An 18,880-nucleotide genomic window follows, 5' to 3' on the forward strand; every position below is an offset into this window, starting at 1 on the left:
CATTTTCGGTCAAGGAGAAATCCACTTCACAATTCACATCAGCCAGTCTTCTCTTGCCACGTCGCCTTCATCGATAACCTTCTCTCCACCGTATCTTTTCTTTTAAAACCACTATATTGTTTGCATTATATCCATGTTTATTGGGTCATTCCCCTCGAAGCCCAAACCCACCCATTTACGAAACCAACCCCCTGCGTTTTCACGAGATTCACAGCGATCGTGCGCCGTCATGTACACGATATTTACTTGCCTCGTTTCACTATATGCTTTCAGCTTTATTTGTTTATTTTTCTAAAATCACAAAAAAATTAAATAACTAAAAGACGAATATTCATAGTTTATTCGAACATTCCTATTATTATTTAGTTAAGTTTTATCATCTAGTCCAAACAGATAAACGGCCGTTTACACCGGCTTCAAACCCAACCCGCCGACATTTAACACCATTATTTAACGATAGCATGGCCGGAGTGTATGAACCAGCCGGACTTGGATTAACCGTCCGTTTGTAAGGACCGAACCACTTGTTTTGCGTGTAGCGGTTCTTTCTCCAGGGAGGCAGCGTCAGGTTTTTTGTCTTGAGAGATTTTTTGGCGGCCTGGCTCGTCACTTTTATAATACTCTTCAACTCTTCACCCTTGCCAACGAAAACCCTAGGTAGATACTCTAACAATCTCGCGTATGCATTTGTCGGTCTCGCAATCTCGAATTCGGAGGCGAAGTCAAGGTCGATGAAATACCGGTTTTGCAACTTGTATGAATTTGATTGGACCACGTCGATGAACTCGTAGTTGCCCGCGACGAGACCGCCCGAGGAGTTCCATTTCGCTTTGCAGATCGCCGCATTGTGGCCTAGTTCGCGTAGAAAGGTCATAACCTTACGCCTAAAAACACTTTTTTGTTGTCTCAAGCATGAAAACGTTTCCATTGCTTTGAAGACATGAGTTTGTAAAAGATTCTTATACAAATCCACATTGCTGTTTTCCGTCGTTTTGAGAATGTCCTCGATCTTATCTGTGAAGTCAACGACGGATTCGACTCGTTCAGAGTCTGAATCGTAACCCTTGGACTCACTCTGGAATTCATCTTCCAGAAAATCGTGAACGAGTTCTGATAAGCAGGGAGAGTCATCATCGGCGCCTGAGTATTCGCTTCCGCTGCTGACATAACTGAGTTGATGACCAACGATTTGAGCCCTGACCTTATCGTTGAGTGGATCAGTGACTCGTTTTGCTCTCACAAATTCTGCCATTTTCTGGTTCTAAAACCAAAACAGTGAGATAATGAGAAGTGTTTTCTCACAACAGACTTCTGTTTCTGGAGTTCATTTGTTGCGAAATATATAGGGTCGGTTGGCAAACTTTAATTGGGCTTCAAGGGGCGTACTGAAGAACAGAACAAAGGAATATCTTCGAGAATTATAAGGAGAGAGAAAATTTTCTGACAAATAAAAATTGTGTTTGGGGAATTTTCTTTGGAATATTCGTTTAAAGTGTTGCGGTGAATAATTGGTGTGCGTTTGATCAAATGTGAGTTTAAAATTTGTAATTAAAACAGACACTTGTGGGAAGTGGATAAACCGGATATTATCCGACTGCGTTGTACATGTGGCGGCACATCCCGCGGCACCTGAGACTTTATACCCACGTTAAGGCTGTAACGTGGACGGATGTGATTTGCAGTAGGTTTTTGTGTGGGACAGTGGTCTCTCAAGGAGACAGATATTGGTCGTTGGGGCCCCCCTTGTTGTGGTTTTAGAGACTGACCCTTGATGGAAGGGAAGGGTGAAAGATTTTAGTACCATTTTATCATTTTAATTTTAGATTCCAATAATTAATTGAGTGTTATTTGTTCTGATGAAATTATAAATACATATTTTTTTAAAATAATATTATATATATATATATATATGTGCACACATAATTACTAAATTCTTGCAACAGAATCATATTCCCAAAATTCCAATCAAACTTACATGGTTGAATAAAACTACCAAATTTCTATAGGGACTTTTGGTGTTAATTTTATTTCGTGGACAAATATTTGAACTTGGCACGTCTAAAGAGTTTCTGGAACAATGTAAAAGGATCTGTCTTTAGGCCTTTGTATGTTTGTTTAGCCCAACCACCTCTAACCATACACGTTTATTATTGTCCAAATATTTAGTGGGTTTTCAATGCAATTACGTGAGGACCTGTCTTTCGGCCTTTTATGTTTGTTTCCCAGCATCAATTTTGTCAGAACTCGAACTTCCAGATTTATCCACTCTAATCCTTTCATCAATGTCTAAAGTTATTGCAAATTCTTTTTTTTTTTTAACAGACAGTAAAGAATTATCTTGGTTATTATTTTTAGGGGTAATGTTATATATATGTTTTGAATACATAGAATTGATACATATATGACGTATCATTTTGTAATTAAGTGTTATTTTATCTTTAATTTAAAATCACTTAATTACATAATGATATATCATTTATATATTTATATATTAAATTTTAACGATTTAGAGATTCTATTTGTTTTGGTGTAATATAATACAAGTTTAGTTTTGTTAATAAAAAATGAAAAAAAGTTCATTCAATAAAAAAAAAATAAAACGATACCTCCCAATGTTATTATTGCAACATCAGGATATTCAAAATTTCGAAGACAAGAAATAATAATTTAACAAGAAAAAAATAAAAATATGGTTGTCTTTTTTTAATGCTTCACATAATAATAACCATGTAAATTAAGAAAATGCTTCGAACTAGAAATCTTGGCATACAATCTAGTAATTGTAGATCATAAATTAAACAGTAATATTATGTAGGTATATTTTTGTATAGATAATTAAATAAATTGATAATATATAATTATATAATTAAATATTATTTTATTTTTAATTTAAAATTTATCAATTAAATAGTAAAATATTGTCTCCCTCTTTATTTATATATTAAAAAATTGTATCTACAAAGTTTTATATTGTAAATTAAAAGGCTGATGACATGATTGTTTAAAGCTAAACACGATTAGCATATGAATGAATCAGACAATTCTAACTTTACCTTTCTTTCAAGATAACGCCGCTAGTTTTATAAATTTCTGGTATTGAATATCGTATCGATTCTTTTGTTTACTTTAGTCAGAATAGCACGAAAAAAAGGGCAAGGTAAGAGGATATTATATAATAATAAGACTGATGAGCTAATAATCTTTTCTCTCTTTGTCTTAATCTACATTCATTCTTTATATAATTGTAGTTATGTTACATGTATGTACTAATCAAGCCAAGTACAAGACAAGGCACAGACCAACAAGAACATATAACCTATTCAGTATTGGTAAACGTACCATATTTATAATAAATTGATTGAAATTTATAGTATTTGTCATCCCAAAGGCTGGCCTGCCTATTGCGCTGGAAAAGATGTGTGATTGCGGCATAACAGATTTTGAATACATTCCATGAACCTTAATTTTTTAATCCAATATGGTTTGCGCAACTTTACGTGCATGTAATTAATTATAAATTTTTACGTGTTGTGTTGTGCTATATTTTCTCATATTGCTGCGGCCGCGGCCGGGGCCGGGTTGCTGTACTTTTCCTTACACAAATTTCGTATGCCCATGGTTTTTCAGAGGGCCAAATTATTGTTCCCACCCCAGGTTTGGTGCAAAGATAGCATATTCATCAAATTTTAAAAACCTAAATACTCACCCAAAGTTTTGTTCATTTTCACACACTTAAAAATTTTTTATTAGAATTAAGGATAAAAATATTTTTTTATTGGTAATATTACAATAAATAAAATTATATCTAATTTTTTTCATTTAGTTCAGAAAACTAATAATTTTTTTATAAGATTAAATTTTAAAAAATTCACTTTTTTCTCTTAAGATTTTGGAGTTTGAAAAATTCTCCCCTTGTCCAGCAAGCGATAGACAAAACCTTCGTTTGAACAATGCCTCATCATCCAAACAAAAGTTTTGTCTGTTGTTCGCTGGAGAGAGAGGTTGGAGAAGCTAGAGAGAAGGAGAATTTTTCAAGCTCCAAAACCTAGGAGGGAAGTGAATTTTTCAAAATTTAATTTGAAAGAAATTATTAATTTTTTAAATAAAGTGAGAAAAATGAGATATAATTTTATTTATTTTAATATTATTAGTGAAATAACGATTTTATCTTTAATGGAAACAAAAAATTCTTAGGTGTGCGAAAATTGATTAAACTTTAAGTGGATATTTAGATTTTTGGAATCTTATAGGTGTGTATTGTCTTTACACCAAACATTGGGTGGGATATAGTTCTTTGGCATTTTCAGAGACACCATAAGACTTGCAACTTAAAAATGTACTTGCCTGGTCAACCATGCCAACTGCCACCAATTTGCCATGCAGCGAAAGTAACGAAATGGTTGTTAATTAATTTTGACCCATAATTCAAATTCAAATGCATACATGCACGCGCAATCAAGCATGCACATAAAAACATCGATTTAAAGTTGAAACCCAAAATTATAATAAATTACCTTGGAAATCTGATCTGCTTTATGCATAAATTATTTTTCTTCTAATTTTCACTATTTTTTTTCTGTGATCAAACATGCCTAACTGATAGCTGATTTTATGTTCCATGATGTGGGAGCACCTATACATAATCAAATAAAATCAAAGACCAAGATGATCAATATTGAAGGAGGACTTTTTTTTTTTTTCTGTAATATATAATGACTGGAAGATGTCTGTTTCTTTTCTCTATATGAAGTGAGAAAGGGTGATGAATCTGCACAAAAATTGATCAACTAGAGGAGCTATATATTTGCTTGCATGGCACTTCCATACTTCACTATGATTGAGATGTACATTATTATGTGATTAAGTAGCTTTGAATTAAAAATAAAATAATATTTAATCACATAATAATATATATAAGTATATACTTATTTGTATATTCAAAATGATACGTATAATATTGAGGTTTAGGGTATACATAATATTACTTTTTGTATTATAATATTTTCATTATTTTAAAATGGCCAAAAGACTTATTTCCACCTAAGATTTAGTGTATCCACAAATTCTTAAAATATTCTCATGTTTGTTAAATTTTATTGTTAATATCGAATGTAAAAATGTTATTTAAAGAAATAATATTTTTTTTTTCTCACCTTAGTTTTGAAAATTAATAATTCGCCTTTAGTTTAGTTTTAAAAAATTACTTTTTCATCCCATCATCTAAGATTTTCATATTTTAAAATTAACAATCACTCCTTTAAAATTCAAAAACATTACATATACATCATCAAAAATGTATTATCTCTTTTTGACGATTTATTTCGTCGTTAACTCTACCACTAACACCTAATTTCTCTCTCTAATGGTTTATTAGTGCGGAAACCATTGAAAACTAGGTTAAAATAGTTGGATTTATCACACAAATTTATGCGACACACAGATTGTCCATATGACATTGCATGAATCTGGCCGTAATCAAACTAGAAACTTGAATAAGTTGAGATATAAAGATATATATTTGTTTATTAGATTATTTGTCAAAACTAGTTAGAGAGTGTCGCAATAATTGTTCAGTGGTATTCATAAGAAAAATCATACTCCGAGAGGGTGAGTGATTAGCTGCAAATGCTTAATTTGAAATTAATTTATTTTCATTTGGATGCCAGTATCTAATTAGAAGGATATAATTTAATTGAGTAGAGTTCGTCACAATCCTGAGACATTTAGTTAGGTTGAAGAGTTTAAAAACATTGGACTCGGGTTTGAACTTTCGGTGTAGTTAGTTTCATTTCTTAAAAAACAAAAAAATCTAATTCAAATGAAGTTATTTATTAAAAAATTAACAGAAAAAGGAATTTATTGGAATCACATCACATATTCACTCAAGGTTTAGTTGGGTTTCAACTAGGCTTGGATACGATTAGAGTCAGTTCAGTTTTAAAAGTCAATTTGACTCGACTTAGCGTAATTTAAATTTGTATTAAACTCAAATTAAAAGATTTAGTTCGTTTTTTAATTCAAATAGAACTCAAGCCAATAGATGTTCGGCTAAAATCCAACTCTAATTTGAGGCTCAAATCTGTAGTTCAAATTCATGACTCAATTTAGCTTAACTTCAGTAGTTTGAATTGGTAGTTCGAATTTATAAGTCTGTTTGACTCAAATAAAAAATTTTAAATATTATGTGTGTAAAATGACGTTATTTTGTTAATGAATCACAAACTCGAACTATGAATCTGATTCATGCATTAGAATCATTAATTCAAACTGAATCAAGTTATAAATTCGAATAATTGATTCGAGCTATAAAATCAAGTCAAACTCGAATCAAATTGAGCTAAACTATTTTTTATCCAAACTAAACTTAATTTTGACTTAACGAAATTAAATCGATAATTTTTTATTTGAATTAAACTCGAGCCAAGGATACTCGGATCCCACCCAAATCCACCCCAATTTTCAACACACTTATGAAATGAGCCACAAGTGACAAGACCGCCTAATTACTTGTATCATATTAAAATTGACCTTAGGTACAGAATGATGGTTTCTGATTATTTATGGGGCCGTTCTCGATTATTATCAATTGCAGAATCTTAAGAATAAGCAGTATATGTACTTAAAAGTTGATCACAATTATAACGTAAGAGATATTTCTAATAATAACATCTAAAACGTTACTGTGTAGATTAGATAAAGATGGGATTATTAATTTATTATTATTTAATATTTATATCTTATGCATGATTATTTATGCGAAGCCTTTCAGAATTATGAGTAAATTATGACAGTTAAGTATGCTGACTTTACATTTCATACTTACTAGTATAATAATCACATAATTAATTGTTGATTTTAAATTAAATTATAATTATCTTATTTCCAGGACTATGATTTTTGCCATTCTTCTAAGTTTCTTGTGAATTAAACTGAATTGGGCTCTTTATATTTGTACACATTAGAAAGTAACATTTATAGCTTGGTGCCCCTAAGTGACATTGGGATTTTATTATTTCCTTACGAAATTTCTTATTTTTATTATAAGGAAAATATCATAATCTCTTTTAACTTATTTTATATGATTCAATATTCATAATAACACCAAACATTACGGTTTTTTTATTATTTATTATTATTAAAAGAAAAATGAAAATAAATGAACCCAACCAAACCCGGCCTAAACTCTATTGTTGACCCCAATTTTCCAATCATTGCCACATATAAAATTAGGTTTCTTAGATAATTACCCTAACCCTAACCCTGGAATATGGAATTTAAAGGAATAAACTTTACTTGTGAAGCACTATATTCGCAACAATTAATAATAAAATTTGAATTTTTTATTCAATTGACTGTTTATGCATCATAATGATACTTCTAATTCACTTGTTTACATTATTTATGATTAAAAAAGCTTCCTTTAGTTGTAAATAAAAAGCTATTAACTAATTGTTTAATTAATACTGATTATAATAGTAACAATCAAGTCTATCCAGAGTCGAAATGAGAGTACAACGCCCGAGATAGCAGCAAAGGCAACGGGCAATAGTGCCAAGAGCAATGCATTCAAAAGACTTGAAGGTCACTGGTGGCCCCATTATAAATCCATGACATTGCTGCATTCTCAGTACCCAACTCTTTTTTTTTCTTAAGGCCTATACCGAGAGATGAGATTGCCCATATGCCCAATTTGCAGGCTTTTCCTGATGCATGTATATTTCACTCTGCACATATATATTAGATAAGATTTTTTCCAGTTTAACTGACTTTGGATTTATATCTGACTCATTCAATTCTCTTTCGGTGAAACCATACTTTGCTTGGCATTAAAAAGAAAACGGGGTTATGTTAAAGATCTTAAATTTGATGGATTCCCCACCATTTTCAAGGCTTTGATTAAAGAGACTATACAGAAACAGACCGAGTATTCAAGAGCAGGGATATTAGGTGGTTTAACGTTCGAGGGCCGGCAACACTTTTTTTCCGCCTTTTACGGAGAAAGACACAGAGGAAGTGAATTAAAAGGTCAAACTCCAGCTTTTCTTTTTCTGCTATTTAACTCCATCCATCACCCATCTCGCCTTCCTCTTCTCTCTTTCCAGTTGCTTTTGCTTAGCTTTTCTTTACCAAACTCGAAATTTTTCTTTCTTTCTCTCTCTTTCTAGTCAGTACAAGGGCAATCATATTGAACCCACAATTGATAAATTCATTCATTCCAACTACACGTCAAGCACCTTTTCTTTCTGGCTCTGGCTCTGGCTCTTATTCATTAAGCAATATTTAACAATCCAATATTTCATTTCTGGGTGTTTAACCCTTTCAAACCACTGTCCTTTATTAGTAAGTTTATTGTTGTAACTGTTCTTCATGGAAAATGAGTTCTTTCTAAATGCAGGAATTCCTGCACCTGCAATGCACTTTGAACCAACACGCACATCAACAATGGCCACTTGGCATTCAGTCTCTTCAGCCAGGGAAATTCAAGCAACAGACCTTAATTGCTCCTCTGAGCAGTCTTCTGATTGCTTTTTCAATCCCAACTGGGAAAAGTCAACGGATCATAGTCTCCACTTTGAGTCTGCTCTGAGTTCTATGGTGTCTTCACCGGTGGCTTCCAATTCAAACATGTCTAATGAGAGCTTTATGATCAGAGAATTGATAGGAAAGCTGGGCAACATTGGAAATTCTGGTGAGATCTCACCACATTCTTTACATTCTTATGTTAATAATAGGAATAAAAGCACAAACACTTCTTGTTATACTACTCCTTTGAATTCTCCTTCTAAGTTAAATTTGCCGATAATCGATCATTTGGTTAAAGACAAGTTATCCACTTTGGGAAACTCCATGGCTTTGAATTCCACTGTGGCAGAATTCTCTGCTGATCCTGGTTTTGCTGAGAGGGCTGCAAGGTTTTCACTCTTTGGCAGCAGGAGTCTCAACGGCAGAACCAATCAATTTGGACCCAGCAATCCAGAGATTGGTTTTAGATCTAGTCAATTGATAGCAAATGAGAAGCTGAAGCGGGTTTCAAGTAATCATTCTCTCAAGGCCCTTGGACATCAAGTTAACAGTATTCAGGGAAACAAAAATAATCCTTTGCAGGATAGATCTGAATTGGCCAATTCTCAAGAGGAATCTTCAGTTTCTGAACAAGTGCCGAATGGTGAGGTTGGCGTAAAGTCTTCAGGTGACTTCAATTCCAAGAAAAGAAAAGCTGTTTCTAGGGTAAAAGGAAAGGAACCCACACCATCTCCATCATCAAATACTGTTGTTACAAAGGTACACTAGTAGTATGTCAAAAATGTATCGATTTCCCCTTTTGACTGTGTAAAACTCTATTTCTTTTTAATTTATAATTATAACTGGGAAAATATGTCTTTCAATTCAGGTAATTGAGGCTAATGACAGTGCCAATTCCAAGAGAAACAAACCGACTGAAGGGAATGGAAATGAGAACATCAGTGTTAAAGCAGACGACGAAACAAAAGGAGATGCCAAAAATTCAGGGGATGAGAAACAAAACAAGGCTAATACAAAGCCCTCGGAGCCTCCTAAGGACTACATTCATGTTAGAGCAAGAAGGGGCCAGGCCACTGACAGTCATAGTCTAGCAGAACGAGTGAGAATTACAACTCGATAATCTCAATTCAACATTTGATTTAACCCAAATTAGACTTTGCCTTAATATTGCTTAATTATGTCATTCGGTCAGGTTCGAAGAGAGAAGATTAGCGAACGAATGAAACTTCTCCAAGATCTTGTACCAGGCTGCAATAAGGTGAGTAAAATTTGCTAGATATGAGCAGAGCACATAGGCTAAAGAACATCAATTGTGTTTCCTCAGTAATTTAAGGCTTGAATTTCCGTTATAGGTAACCGGGAAAGCACTGATGCTTGATGAAATTATTAACTATGTGCAGTCATTGCAGCGTCAGGTTGAGGTAAATGAACTTTTTATCTCAGCAATCAAATTTCATAAGTGTGTGTTCACATTTAAGCTGTTCGTTGCCTTGTTTAATAATAGTAAATTGTCTTTTTAATGGCAGTTTCTATCCATGAAGTTGGCTTCTGTCAACACCAGGCTGGATTTTAATGTGGATGCTTTGATGTCAAAGGATGTAAGTTTGAATTCTGGTGGCACAAGTCCTTTTTTCTACATGATATTTATTTTTTAAATTGATAAAGGTTGGATTATTTATTTACTTTGTTTAACTTTACTAATTTTTTCAGATATATCAACCACACAAACCTCTGCCACATCCAATATTCCCATTAGATTCCTCGGCTCCTCGCTTTTTAGGGCACCAGCCCCAGCAAAATCCAGCACTACAGTGCCATATATCCACTGACACAATGACCCAATGCCCGGTGGACTCATTGGATACTACTGCGATATGCCAAAACCTTAATATGGAAGTACCCCAGCTTGACTATTTTACTGAAGCTGTCCCTCAGGTAATTAATTAATTTTAACAGTAACCAAATAAAATTCTCTTTCCAGGGCTCATTTTTCTCATTCATATATCTAAAATTCTACAGTGTCCGAGTTTCTGTGAGGATGATCTGCAAAGCATTGTTCAGATGGGTTGCTTTCAAGGTAATTAAAGAACTAATCAGCTGAAAATCAAGTTCTTAACAACCATTAATACCTTTTATTAAACAATTAAATTGTGACTGATGATATAACTAATCATCCAATGCAGGCTCAAATCAAGTACCCGAGATGAAAATTGAGCTTTGATCACCGTTCATTCTTTGGTCCTAAATTCAAGGTCCAGAGGAACACAAAGGGTGCTGTAAATACAAGGATTGTTTTTGGACCCGCACAAGAGCTGAGGAATCATTATCTATAGGTCTTAATGAAGAGGATTATTTTTTCTTCTATTTTCCTTTACTTTTAGTTTCCCTCGATGATTTTGGTAAATTAATTTTTGTGGAATTTTCTTAGAACCATCCACTGTAAAATTCCAGAGCCACTTCTGTATTTTATGCAAAGTCTTATAACAGCAGCTCTCTACTACATGTAAGATATAATTAATCATAATTAGATTGAAAGCACTTTCACTATCTCTGCCTGATTATTTGTCATGAAACTTTATAATATGTCACATCAAATTAGCATAATTAGATCGCGTAATCTGGTGGATTTGATTCAAACTAGTGTTAACCAGCTGTATATGTTGGAGGGCAAAAGTCTAATTTGAAGTGATTAAGATGTTGGTTTTGGGTGATTAAGACATGGATTATCTTCAGCTGGGGTCAACCATGATTTCAGGCAGATTTTGGTCTCCTGTAATTTTCATGCATTAACCAGAAACAGAAGCTTCTTCTTTCTTTTCACTGTACATAATTAAAATCAATCAATCAAAGATTAGAAGTTGTAACCACTACTATAAATGTTTTGTTTGTTTTATTATAATACACAAATTAAAGCATCAAAAAGAATCCCAGGTTGGCTCTGACTAGGCCCAATGAAGTATAGTTATACACCTTTATTTATCAACTCCACAACTTTTTAATACATTTTCTTTTTCAATATAAAAAATAAAGGAGTTATTGTAGTGGAAAGATACCCTTTTTAAATTTATATTTTATATATTCTTCTTTTGATGAGAGGTTGTTAGTAAAAGATTTCTGCAGAGCAGCCTTGTTTATTTATTCACCCACCCTTGTATTATTGGTCTGCAGATTAGAAATTGTTTAATTACCAGGAAAAAAGAGATTCTTTGAATGTTGAGTGTAAATGCAAATTTTTAATGTGGCAGTGTTGTCTCTGATAATTTTTATAATGCCCAATCATTTTGCGACGTGTCTAGGGATTGATTGATGTTTGATGTTTTTGGGATTGGTTTAATTTTCCTGACAGATTTTTGGTGCGCAGACTGGCCAGAGTACTCTTGGCTGGTAAGCCCCCTGGTCTAGTTTAGCTGACAAATGTGTTGATTCCAGAGAGAACTCTAAAAAGGGTTAAGGTTTGTTTAACATCCGAACATGTTGCATTAGATGTGAAATCAATTAATAAATTTTTATTTTTATTTATTTAATATAATTAATTTATAAAAAAACAGTTTAATTCATATAAGGTTTTTTTGGTTAAAAAACCCCCAAAAAAAAAAACTTAACCAATGTTCAAATTCACTTCTTTTTATTACTAAATTTTAATCTCATTTGGTTTTCAATTAAGAAAATCGTCGTTGTTAACTAGCAAAGATAATACAATTAAAAATTTTAAATTATATAGAATTAACCAGATTAATTGTCATTTTCAAATCCTGAAATCAATGTAATTAATTGAAGAAAAAATTCTTCGGAGTCTCCTGTTGATTACCCCATCCCACTACCAAAAAAGAAGATTTTAACAACACCATTGATTGTTTTTTTCTTTTTTATTATGGGCATAAATAATAAATAATAGTGATGATTAGGGTTTGGTCATTTTTTTCCTTTCACCTTAGTAAAGCTGATTCTTTTTTTCTAAGGGAGTAAACAAAAGCCCATCATTTGTGTCAACAACCATCCATTATTAATTAATTTCGTGCTCTCCAACTGTAACCCTGCACTCGAAAGTTTCTCAACATCAAATTTTGTCAGGATTTTTTTTGTTTTTTTATTTGTGTCACCCACCCTCAAAGTTTTACTAATTTCATATTTTATTTTATTTTGTTTATTTATGGTGTAAAATGTACAGTCTGTCTGTCTGTCTGGATGGGAGAAAGAAGGGAATCTGAAATTCTATTCTTGTCCTCTTGAGACGCGCTTCAGTGGGGTGGGTCCCACTGCAGTATTACCTTCTAAGCCGTTGATTTACCCACTCATCATTATGATTAAAGTGAGCTCCATTACTTAATATTGACTTTAAAAATAAAAAAAATATGTGAAAGGGAATGCCGTTCTTTTGACAACCTTTTTAATCGTTCTAATATAAGCGACCAAAAGTCAACAATTATTTCAACAATTGAAATACTAAAAGTTTAATTTTTTATGAGTAAATTTAAAATTTTAGTTTTTTTTAAAAGAAAATTTAAAATTTTAATCATTTTAATAAAATAAAATTAAAAAAAAAATTGTAGTTCTATGATTGTTATACCATTGTTTGGATGGTATGTAAGATTTTCTTATGTTGTTATGAGGTCTCATATATATATATATATATATTTGAAGAAAAAGCTGTATAAGAACACATTTAAAATGGAAACTAAAAATAAGTTGAATGCAAGGACTTTTGAGTGCTTAGAGTCTATGTGGGAACTCTGGTCACTATGAGATACCCTTTTCAATATTTACATTTGCATAGGTGCAATGGTGGGATGAATATGTTATTATAATTTTTTTTCTTGGCAATATTTGATTTTGAAGTCAGTTATTGAATCAGGTTATCTAAATTAAAATTATCTCACATAGAATTCATGGCCTTGACTGGTTAATCTTGTCACTGTGTTTTTCTTAGTTGTTGATATGAAGTAATTATGTTCAAGTATGTATCACTATTTCTCCTGCGGAAGCTTATCTTTCCCTTCTATTCATTCACTCTCTTCTGCATCACACTTCCATTGACTATGTTCATACCAGAAGCTGAATTCCCTTCTTGGGTTGTTTCTTATGTGCATAGAATCATGTCTAACTTAAATATCCTTTTGTTTTCCCCTTAAGTTGTATTTGAAAACACCAGTTCAGTTACCAAATTCAACGCCATGGAATCTGGATTGTTCTGTTTTGGAAGTTTTTATGAGTGGATAGTTACTAAAAACTAAAAAGTCGGGAAGATCATTAGAAGCAGAACTTGTTGCGTTCGCTGAAAAGGAATCCGAAATTCTAGTAGATACCACTGCTCTCTTCAGGGGCTCCTCTGAAGCAGGCCCTGATGAACTGAACAAAATAGAGATAACAAAGAAAGCTGTGGTATAAAAAAAGACGTTTGTATGGGAAGGATCTTGCTCCTGCATTTATTTTTATTAAACTACCTCGGTGGGAAGATTGTTATCTGCTCAAGGAATTCACTTCTACTTCCAATTATTTCTAGGAATCACATTCCTTCTTGTTGGCGTTGATTTGACTGGGGAGCAGGTGAGTTGTCTCTTCGACTACACATGCAGTATTGAAAGCCCTTTACCATAACTTGGTAGGCCTGTCAATGCTGCCTCAGATTTGATATCCATTTCAATGTTGGTCCTGATTTGATGAACCAGCAAGGACAATCTCACTCCCAATTAGAGTTCTGGGCACCTGGTTTGATTGTTTTACCTAGAAATATCCATCATATTTCAAAGCGGAAGATAAGAAAGAGACCACGACCACTAGTGTGGAAGAACTAATTCTTCGATCCCGCCGATTTGTTTAGTTTATACGCTGTATACTTGCATAGCTTTGTGACCTGAGGGAAGCAAACATTGTCAAATTAATACATTTCCATTCTATATTACCAGTATTTTTAGATTGTGGGCGATCATATATGCAGTATGGAATCTTGATTTTATGGGTGTTAATTCAGTTGATCTTGTGAACTCATAATGTAAAGCTCAGACCCTAAGACGGAAGAAATTATTCAAGTTATTATTTGTTATGTGACTTTGTTTTGTAACCTCATTCTAGAATTTTTTTTTTTAATTCAATTTTAAAACAAAATCTCAATGAAAATAACCAAGAATTTATTTGTTAATCATCATAAGGAAATAACCGGATTTAAGAGATCTCCAATCCAATCACCTGCGTCCACACCCAGGCTAAATAACAAGATTCATATTCACCAACCAGCAAAGAGCAAATAAACTACCTAGTACTTCAGATTTCAAACACGATGACAGTTCATAACTTGATCAAAACATAGTTGTATATTTTCTTAATGCCACGAGAGAATTATCATCTGACGGGTGATAGTAAAGATAGTAAAATGTTTGACATTAATTATGCTAATCATATCATCCTCTTAAATGAAAATGCCCCTAAAAGGTCAAACCTAGAACAAGTAAAATCAACCGACAGCAGAAACAGGGGATAACACTGAGTCTACGCAGCAGATCCTGCACCCTTGCCCTTCTTCCTCTGGAGTTTCTTCATGTAGAACTCCAGCTCTTTTCCTTCCAATATGTACCTATTGATGTATACAAACCAAGTCAGGTATACTACACGACAAAGCCAGTTCTACAAAACCCTGTTAGCTACATGAACTTACCCATCAGCTCTGCCACATTGGCCTGGGCGGGAAGAAATGCAGGCTAACAACCTACCAGCTCCAAATTGCTCTTCAATGTGGGAATCAAGCTTACGGTCCTTCTGGCGCTTTTCAAGCTTCCTTGCAACATGATTACTCTTCTTAGATTCTTCTACTGCCGCAGTTGCACCCTCTCCCTCCTGGTATTATTCATCATGTCGCGGTTCATGAGAAATACCAATGAAAATATAAAAGAAATTGAATGTGAAAGGAATGATTGAACAAGCTGACAGACTTAGAACACATGAATGGTTACAAATCCATCAAATCAACACCAGAAGCAGTAATTTGCAATCAATCAACTTAAAAGAGCAAAATCATTACAATAAAATTATATGGACAAATTTATACACAAACAATGATATGTCACTATGTAATTGGACGGTTTTGAATTAGAGATAAAATAACACTTAATCACATGGTTACATGTCATCATTTGTGCACATAATACTACTCAAATCATTATACAAAAAAGTAAGTCAGAAACACCAAAAACAAAGAGGTACAAAAGCTGTTCAAAAGGAAACAGGTGATAACACAAGACCTATACATAATCATCATAACTGGTACTCAAGTATCCAAAGGAGGTAACTGAAGAAAACATGAATCTTTCAATTTGAAATATGACATAAGCAGATTTATCCAAAATATATTAATCACAAGTACATGGGCAACCATTCAGATATTAGCTTCTACTTCCTTTTTAAAAAACAAAACATAGATACCTCTACAGTTTCCTTCTTAGAAGTAGCTGCCTTCTTCTTCCTACCAATGTCAACACCATAGTGCTGAAGGTACCACTGCTTAAATGGAGCAGCATCCACCTGAACGATGGCACTCTTCACCAAAGTTTGTGTCCTGACAAGCTCATTGTTTGATGCATTGTAAACCACATCAAGGATACGAGTTTTACGTGTAACAGCCTCACTACCCCAGGAATAGTTCCCTGTGTCCAATCTAAGGGCCCTCCACTTCACATTGCCTCCTCTGACTCGAACCCTCCTCACCGTCTTATTGCTCGAGAGCTTGGTATTTGCAGGTTGACGACCAAGTTCATACCTTATTAAACCAACCAAATATGAGATAAATAAAAACATTAACTACAGTCAACCAACTAAAATAGGTGACCACTAGGGATCGATATCTCAATCACCGAGTTAATCATCATATACACTTATATGCTAAAGAAAAGCATAAATATGACATATAACGAAGAAAATCAATATCATGGAAAACTTATTTTCCCAGAAGTTCATTGATTTCTTATAGTAAAGCAAAACGTTAACCACAAATCATCGAGTTAAACATCATATACACTTATCTGCTAAAGAAAGGCATAAATATGACATATAACGAAGAAAATCAATATCACGGAAAACTTATTCTCCCAGAAGTTCATTGATGTCTTATAGTAAAGCTAAAGGTTAACCACAAATCAAGTGACCAAAAGTCACCCTGTCATATAAACTTAAGAACCATAACAGTTAACACGAATCTGTAAATAAATATATACGAAAAAAACCGGTAGAAGTACTTACTTACGCTTCTTCCTCCAGGCTTTCTTCTTGCCACCGGTGGCGCGTCTCTTGTGCATAGAATCCCTGGAAATACCTGAATATTCGACAGACTAAAGATGTCACAAAACATTTTCAACAAATGAAAAGATAAGGAGAAATCTACATTCGAGTTCCGCTGGGATTAAAATAACATGGAGAAATTAGAAGGGTTAAGAATGTAACATACCCATCTTGCCAAAGCGGCGTTGCTGCCTGACTCAGGATCTCCCTCGCGCTAAGGCTAAGCTACTACTAAAACCCTAATTGCCTCATTTATGTATCCTAGCAGTGGGAGGGTATATTTGTCATTGGATAACTAAGGCCCTCTGTAAGGGATTTGTACATCATTGAGTGTAGAGATGGCAATTTGGATCCGGTTTTAGGGCTCCGACCCTCCCCAACCCTAACAGAGAGGGGATTCCCCGATAAAAACGAGGAAAGGGGCGGGGATGGGGATGAAAAAAATCCCCGTAATCAGGGACGGGTCGGGGATGGGGATACATATGCTCCGCCCCGCCCCTCCCCGCCCCGGCCCGGCCCGAGCCCCCCCAAAATCTAATATATTAATATAATTTTTTTTAAACTATTAAATTCTATAAACTTTTACATTATAATTTATTAAAATCATAACTTTAATTTTACTAATTTTTGAATTATCAATTATCAGTTTTTACTAATTTCTGAACTATTAATCTAATATATTAAAAAAACCTCAGAATCTCATTATCATAAAATACAAATGCACCAAATTAATTAAATTGGAAGTTATTACAAAATTACCCTAAATCACATACATATTTACTAAAAACTAAAAACTTAATAATTTTTATTACAAAATTGTCACCCATCTTTTAACCCTAAATCTAAATCTCATTTTCCTTCCATTTTTCCTCCACAGCCGCACACTTCCTCTCCCAGCCAAAGCTTCCATTTTTCACTCCACAGTTGCACTGCACACTCCTCTCCCAACCAAAGCTTCTTTGTCTTGTAGTTGGAGGTAAGCTTCTTCCTTCCATGATTGCGCTGACATGCAAAGACTTTTGATATAAATATATTTCCTTCAACATTTTTTTTCCCACAAAAAGAATAATTTTCAACTGCTATATTTTTCAGCTATACTCTCGTACTTGGGAAAACATAAGGATTCCTATGATTGTCTTTCAATGTTATGTAACTATTTAATCCCAATAACAGCCTCCAAAACGTAATGCAAAAGCCCACTTAGCGACTGGCTTGTACATTTTGTACAATCAGTAATACTTGAGCGTGAGACTTACTAACTATGTTGGCTTTACCACATAATGCATCCAAGTTCTGCTGTTCTATTCTGAAGTCAGCAATATTGGCTCCAGCAAAATTTAATTAATTTCATTCTAATAAAAAAGGTACTCTTTTATAATTTCGTAAAATTTATTTATTGATTATTAGAATTATTAATAATGCACCATTGAAGAGTGTATATTCATAAAATATTGAAAAATTAAAATTTATCGACTAGGGTATGGGGAGGGGATTTTTCCTCTTGGGGACGGGGAGGAGATTTTTTCCCGCGGAGATGGGGAGGAGATTTTTTGTTATCCCCGTAACGGGGACGGGGATTGATATCCCTTTCCCGCCCCTCCCCGTTGCCATCCCTAATTGAGTGCACTCAAATTTTAACGTGATAACCCTGTCCATCTCCGGATGCTGAGATGGCATTCTAAAGGCTTTGAATAATTATTTTATTACAAGCAATTATTGGTATTCACTTTTTTAAATACAAATATATATATATATATATATATATATATATATATATATATATATGTGTAATATTATTATTTAAAAATTATTTAAATACTTAATGATACACATCAAAGATATATTTATTTACATATATAAAATAGATATACATAACTTTATTATTTATTTATTCTCTAACCAAAACCAAAACCTTTATCTTTGAGAAACAATGCTCATCAGTTGTGCATACAAATTCCCAGTAGTTACAAAAAAATATGTAATAATTTATTAGTAATGTTATATACAATCAATTTTTAATATCCAATTAAGTATTTAAATAATATATTATTATATGATTTAAGTATTATAATCAGTTATATAATAGTACATT

The 18,880-nt window shown here is 33.3% G+C and overlaps 3 protein-coding genes across 5 annotated transcripts; 1 reads left to right on the top strand and 2 right to left on the bottom strand.

Annotated features, from left to right (window-relative positions):
• Window positions 1-308: 308 nt before the first annotated feature.
• On the bottom strand, window positions 309-1,438 carry LOC123223698. Its single transcript, XM_044647023.1, has one exon. The coding sequence runs from the start codon at window positions 1,250-1,252 to the stop codon at window positions 377-379; it is 876 nt and encodes a 291-aa protein (XP_044502958.1). The 5' UTR covers window positions 1,253-1,438; the 3' UTR covers window positions 309-376.
• A 6,205-nt stretch (window positions 1,439-7,643) lies between these two features.
• Window positions 7,644-11,070, top strand: LOC123223699 (transcription factor bHLH62-like). Of its 3 annotated transcripts, none has more exons than XM_044647025.1 (9): window positions 7,644-8,025; window positions 8,396-9,282; window positions 9,392-9,622; window positions 9,716-9,781; window positions 9,876-9,944; window positions 10,050-10,121; window positions 10,234-10,458; window positions 10,543-10,600; window positions 10,707-11,070. In XM_044647025.1, exons 2-9 carry the CDS (start codon window positions 8,413-8,415, stop codon window positions 10,742-10,744), a joined length of 1,629 nt encoding a protein of 542 aa, XP_044502960.1. In that variant the 5' UTR covers window positions 7,644-8,025; window positions 8,396-8,412; the 3' UTR covers window positions 10,745-11,070. The 3 variants fall into 3 exon arrangements, with proteins under 3 accessions (XP_044502960.1, XP_044502959.1, XP_044502961.1); XM_044647026.1 differs by having other exon boundaries at window positions 7,647-8,689; window positions 8,873-9,282; XM_044647024.1 differs by having other exon boundaries at window positions 7,644-9,282.
• A 3,742-nt stretch (window positions 11,071-14,812) lies between these two features.
• Window positions 14,813-17,061, bottom strand: LOC123223702 (40S ribosomal protein S8-like). Its single transcript, XM_044647029.1, has 5 exons — window positions 16,955-17,061; window positions 16,750-16,822; window positions 15,937-16,270; window positions 15,173-15,351; window positions 14,813-15,091 (listed from the first exon to the last, which is right to left on the bottom strand). Exons 1-5 carry the CDS (start codon window positions 16,956-16,958, stop codon window positions 15,007-15,009), a joined length of 675 nt encoding a protein of 224 aa, XP_044502964.1. The 5' UTR covers window positions 16,959-17,061; the 3' UTR covers window positions 14,813-15,006.
• Window positions 17,062-18,880: the final 1,819 nt, after the last annotated feature.

The sequence above is a fragment of the Mangifera indica genome, chromosome 8 (assembly GCF_011075055.1).
Source record: "Mangifera indica cultivar Alphonso chromosome 8, CATAS_Mindica_2.1, whole genome shotgun sequence".
Lineage (NCBI taxonomy): Eukaryota > Viridiplantae > Streptophyta > Magnoliopsida > Sapindales > Anacardiaceae > Mangifera > Mangifera indica.

Excerpts from the sequence above, each read along its gene's own strand:
- LOC123223698 (XM_044647023.1), bottom strand. The coding sequence starts at position 1,252 with ATGGCAGAATTTGTGAGAGCAAAACGAGTCACTGATCCACTCAACGAT.
- LOC123223699 (XM_044647024.1), top strand. The coding sequence starts at position 8,368 with ATGGAAAATGAGTTCTTTCTAAATGCAGGAATTCCTGCACCTGCAATG. Across the intron at positions 9,623-9,715 it reads GTCATAGTCTAGCAGAACGA|GTTCGAAGAGAGAAGATTAG; the intron begins GTGAGAATTACA and ends TCATTCGGTCAG. Across the intron at positions 10,601-10,706 it reads TCAGATGGGTTGCTTTCAAG|GCTCAAATCAAGTACCCGAG; the intron begins GTAATTAAAGAA and ends CATCCAATGCAG.
- LOC123223702 (XM_044647029.1), bottom strand. Across the intron at positions 16,271-16,749 it reads GCCTGGAGGAAGAAGCGTAA|GTATGAACTTGGTCGTCAAC; the intron begins GTAAGTACTTCT and ends TGGTTTAATAAG. Across the intron at positions 15,092-15,172 it reads CAATGTGGCAGAGCTGATGG|GTACATATTGGAAGGAAAAG; the intron begins GTAAGTTCATGT and ends ATACATCAATAG.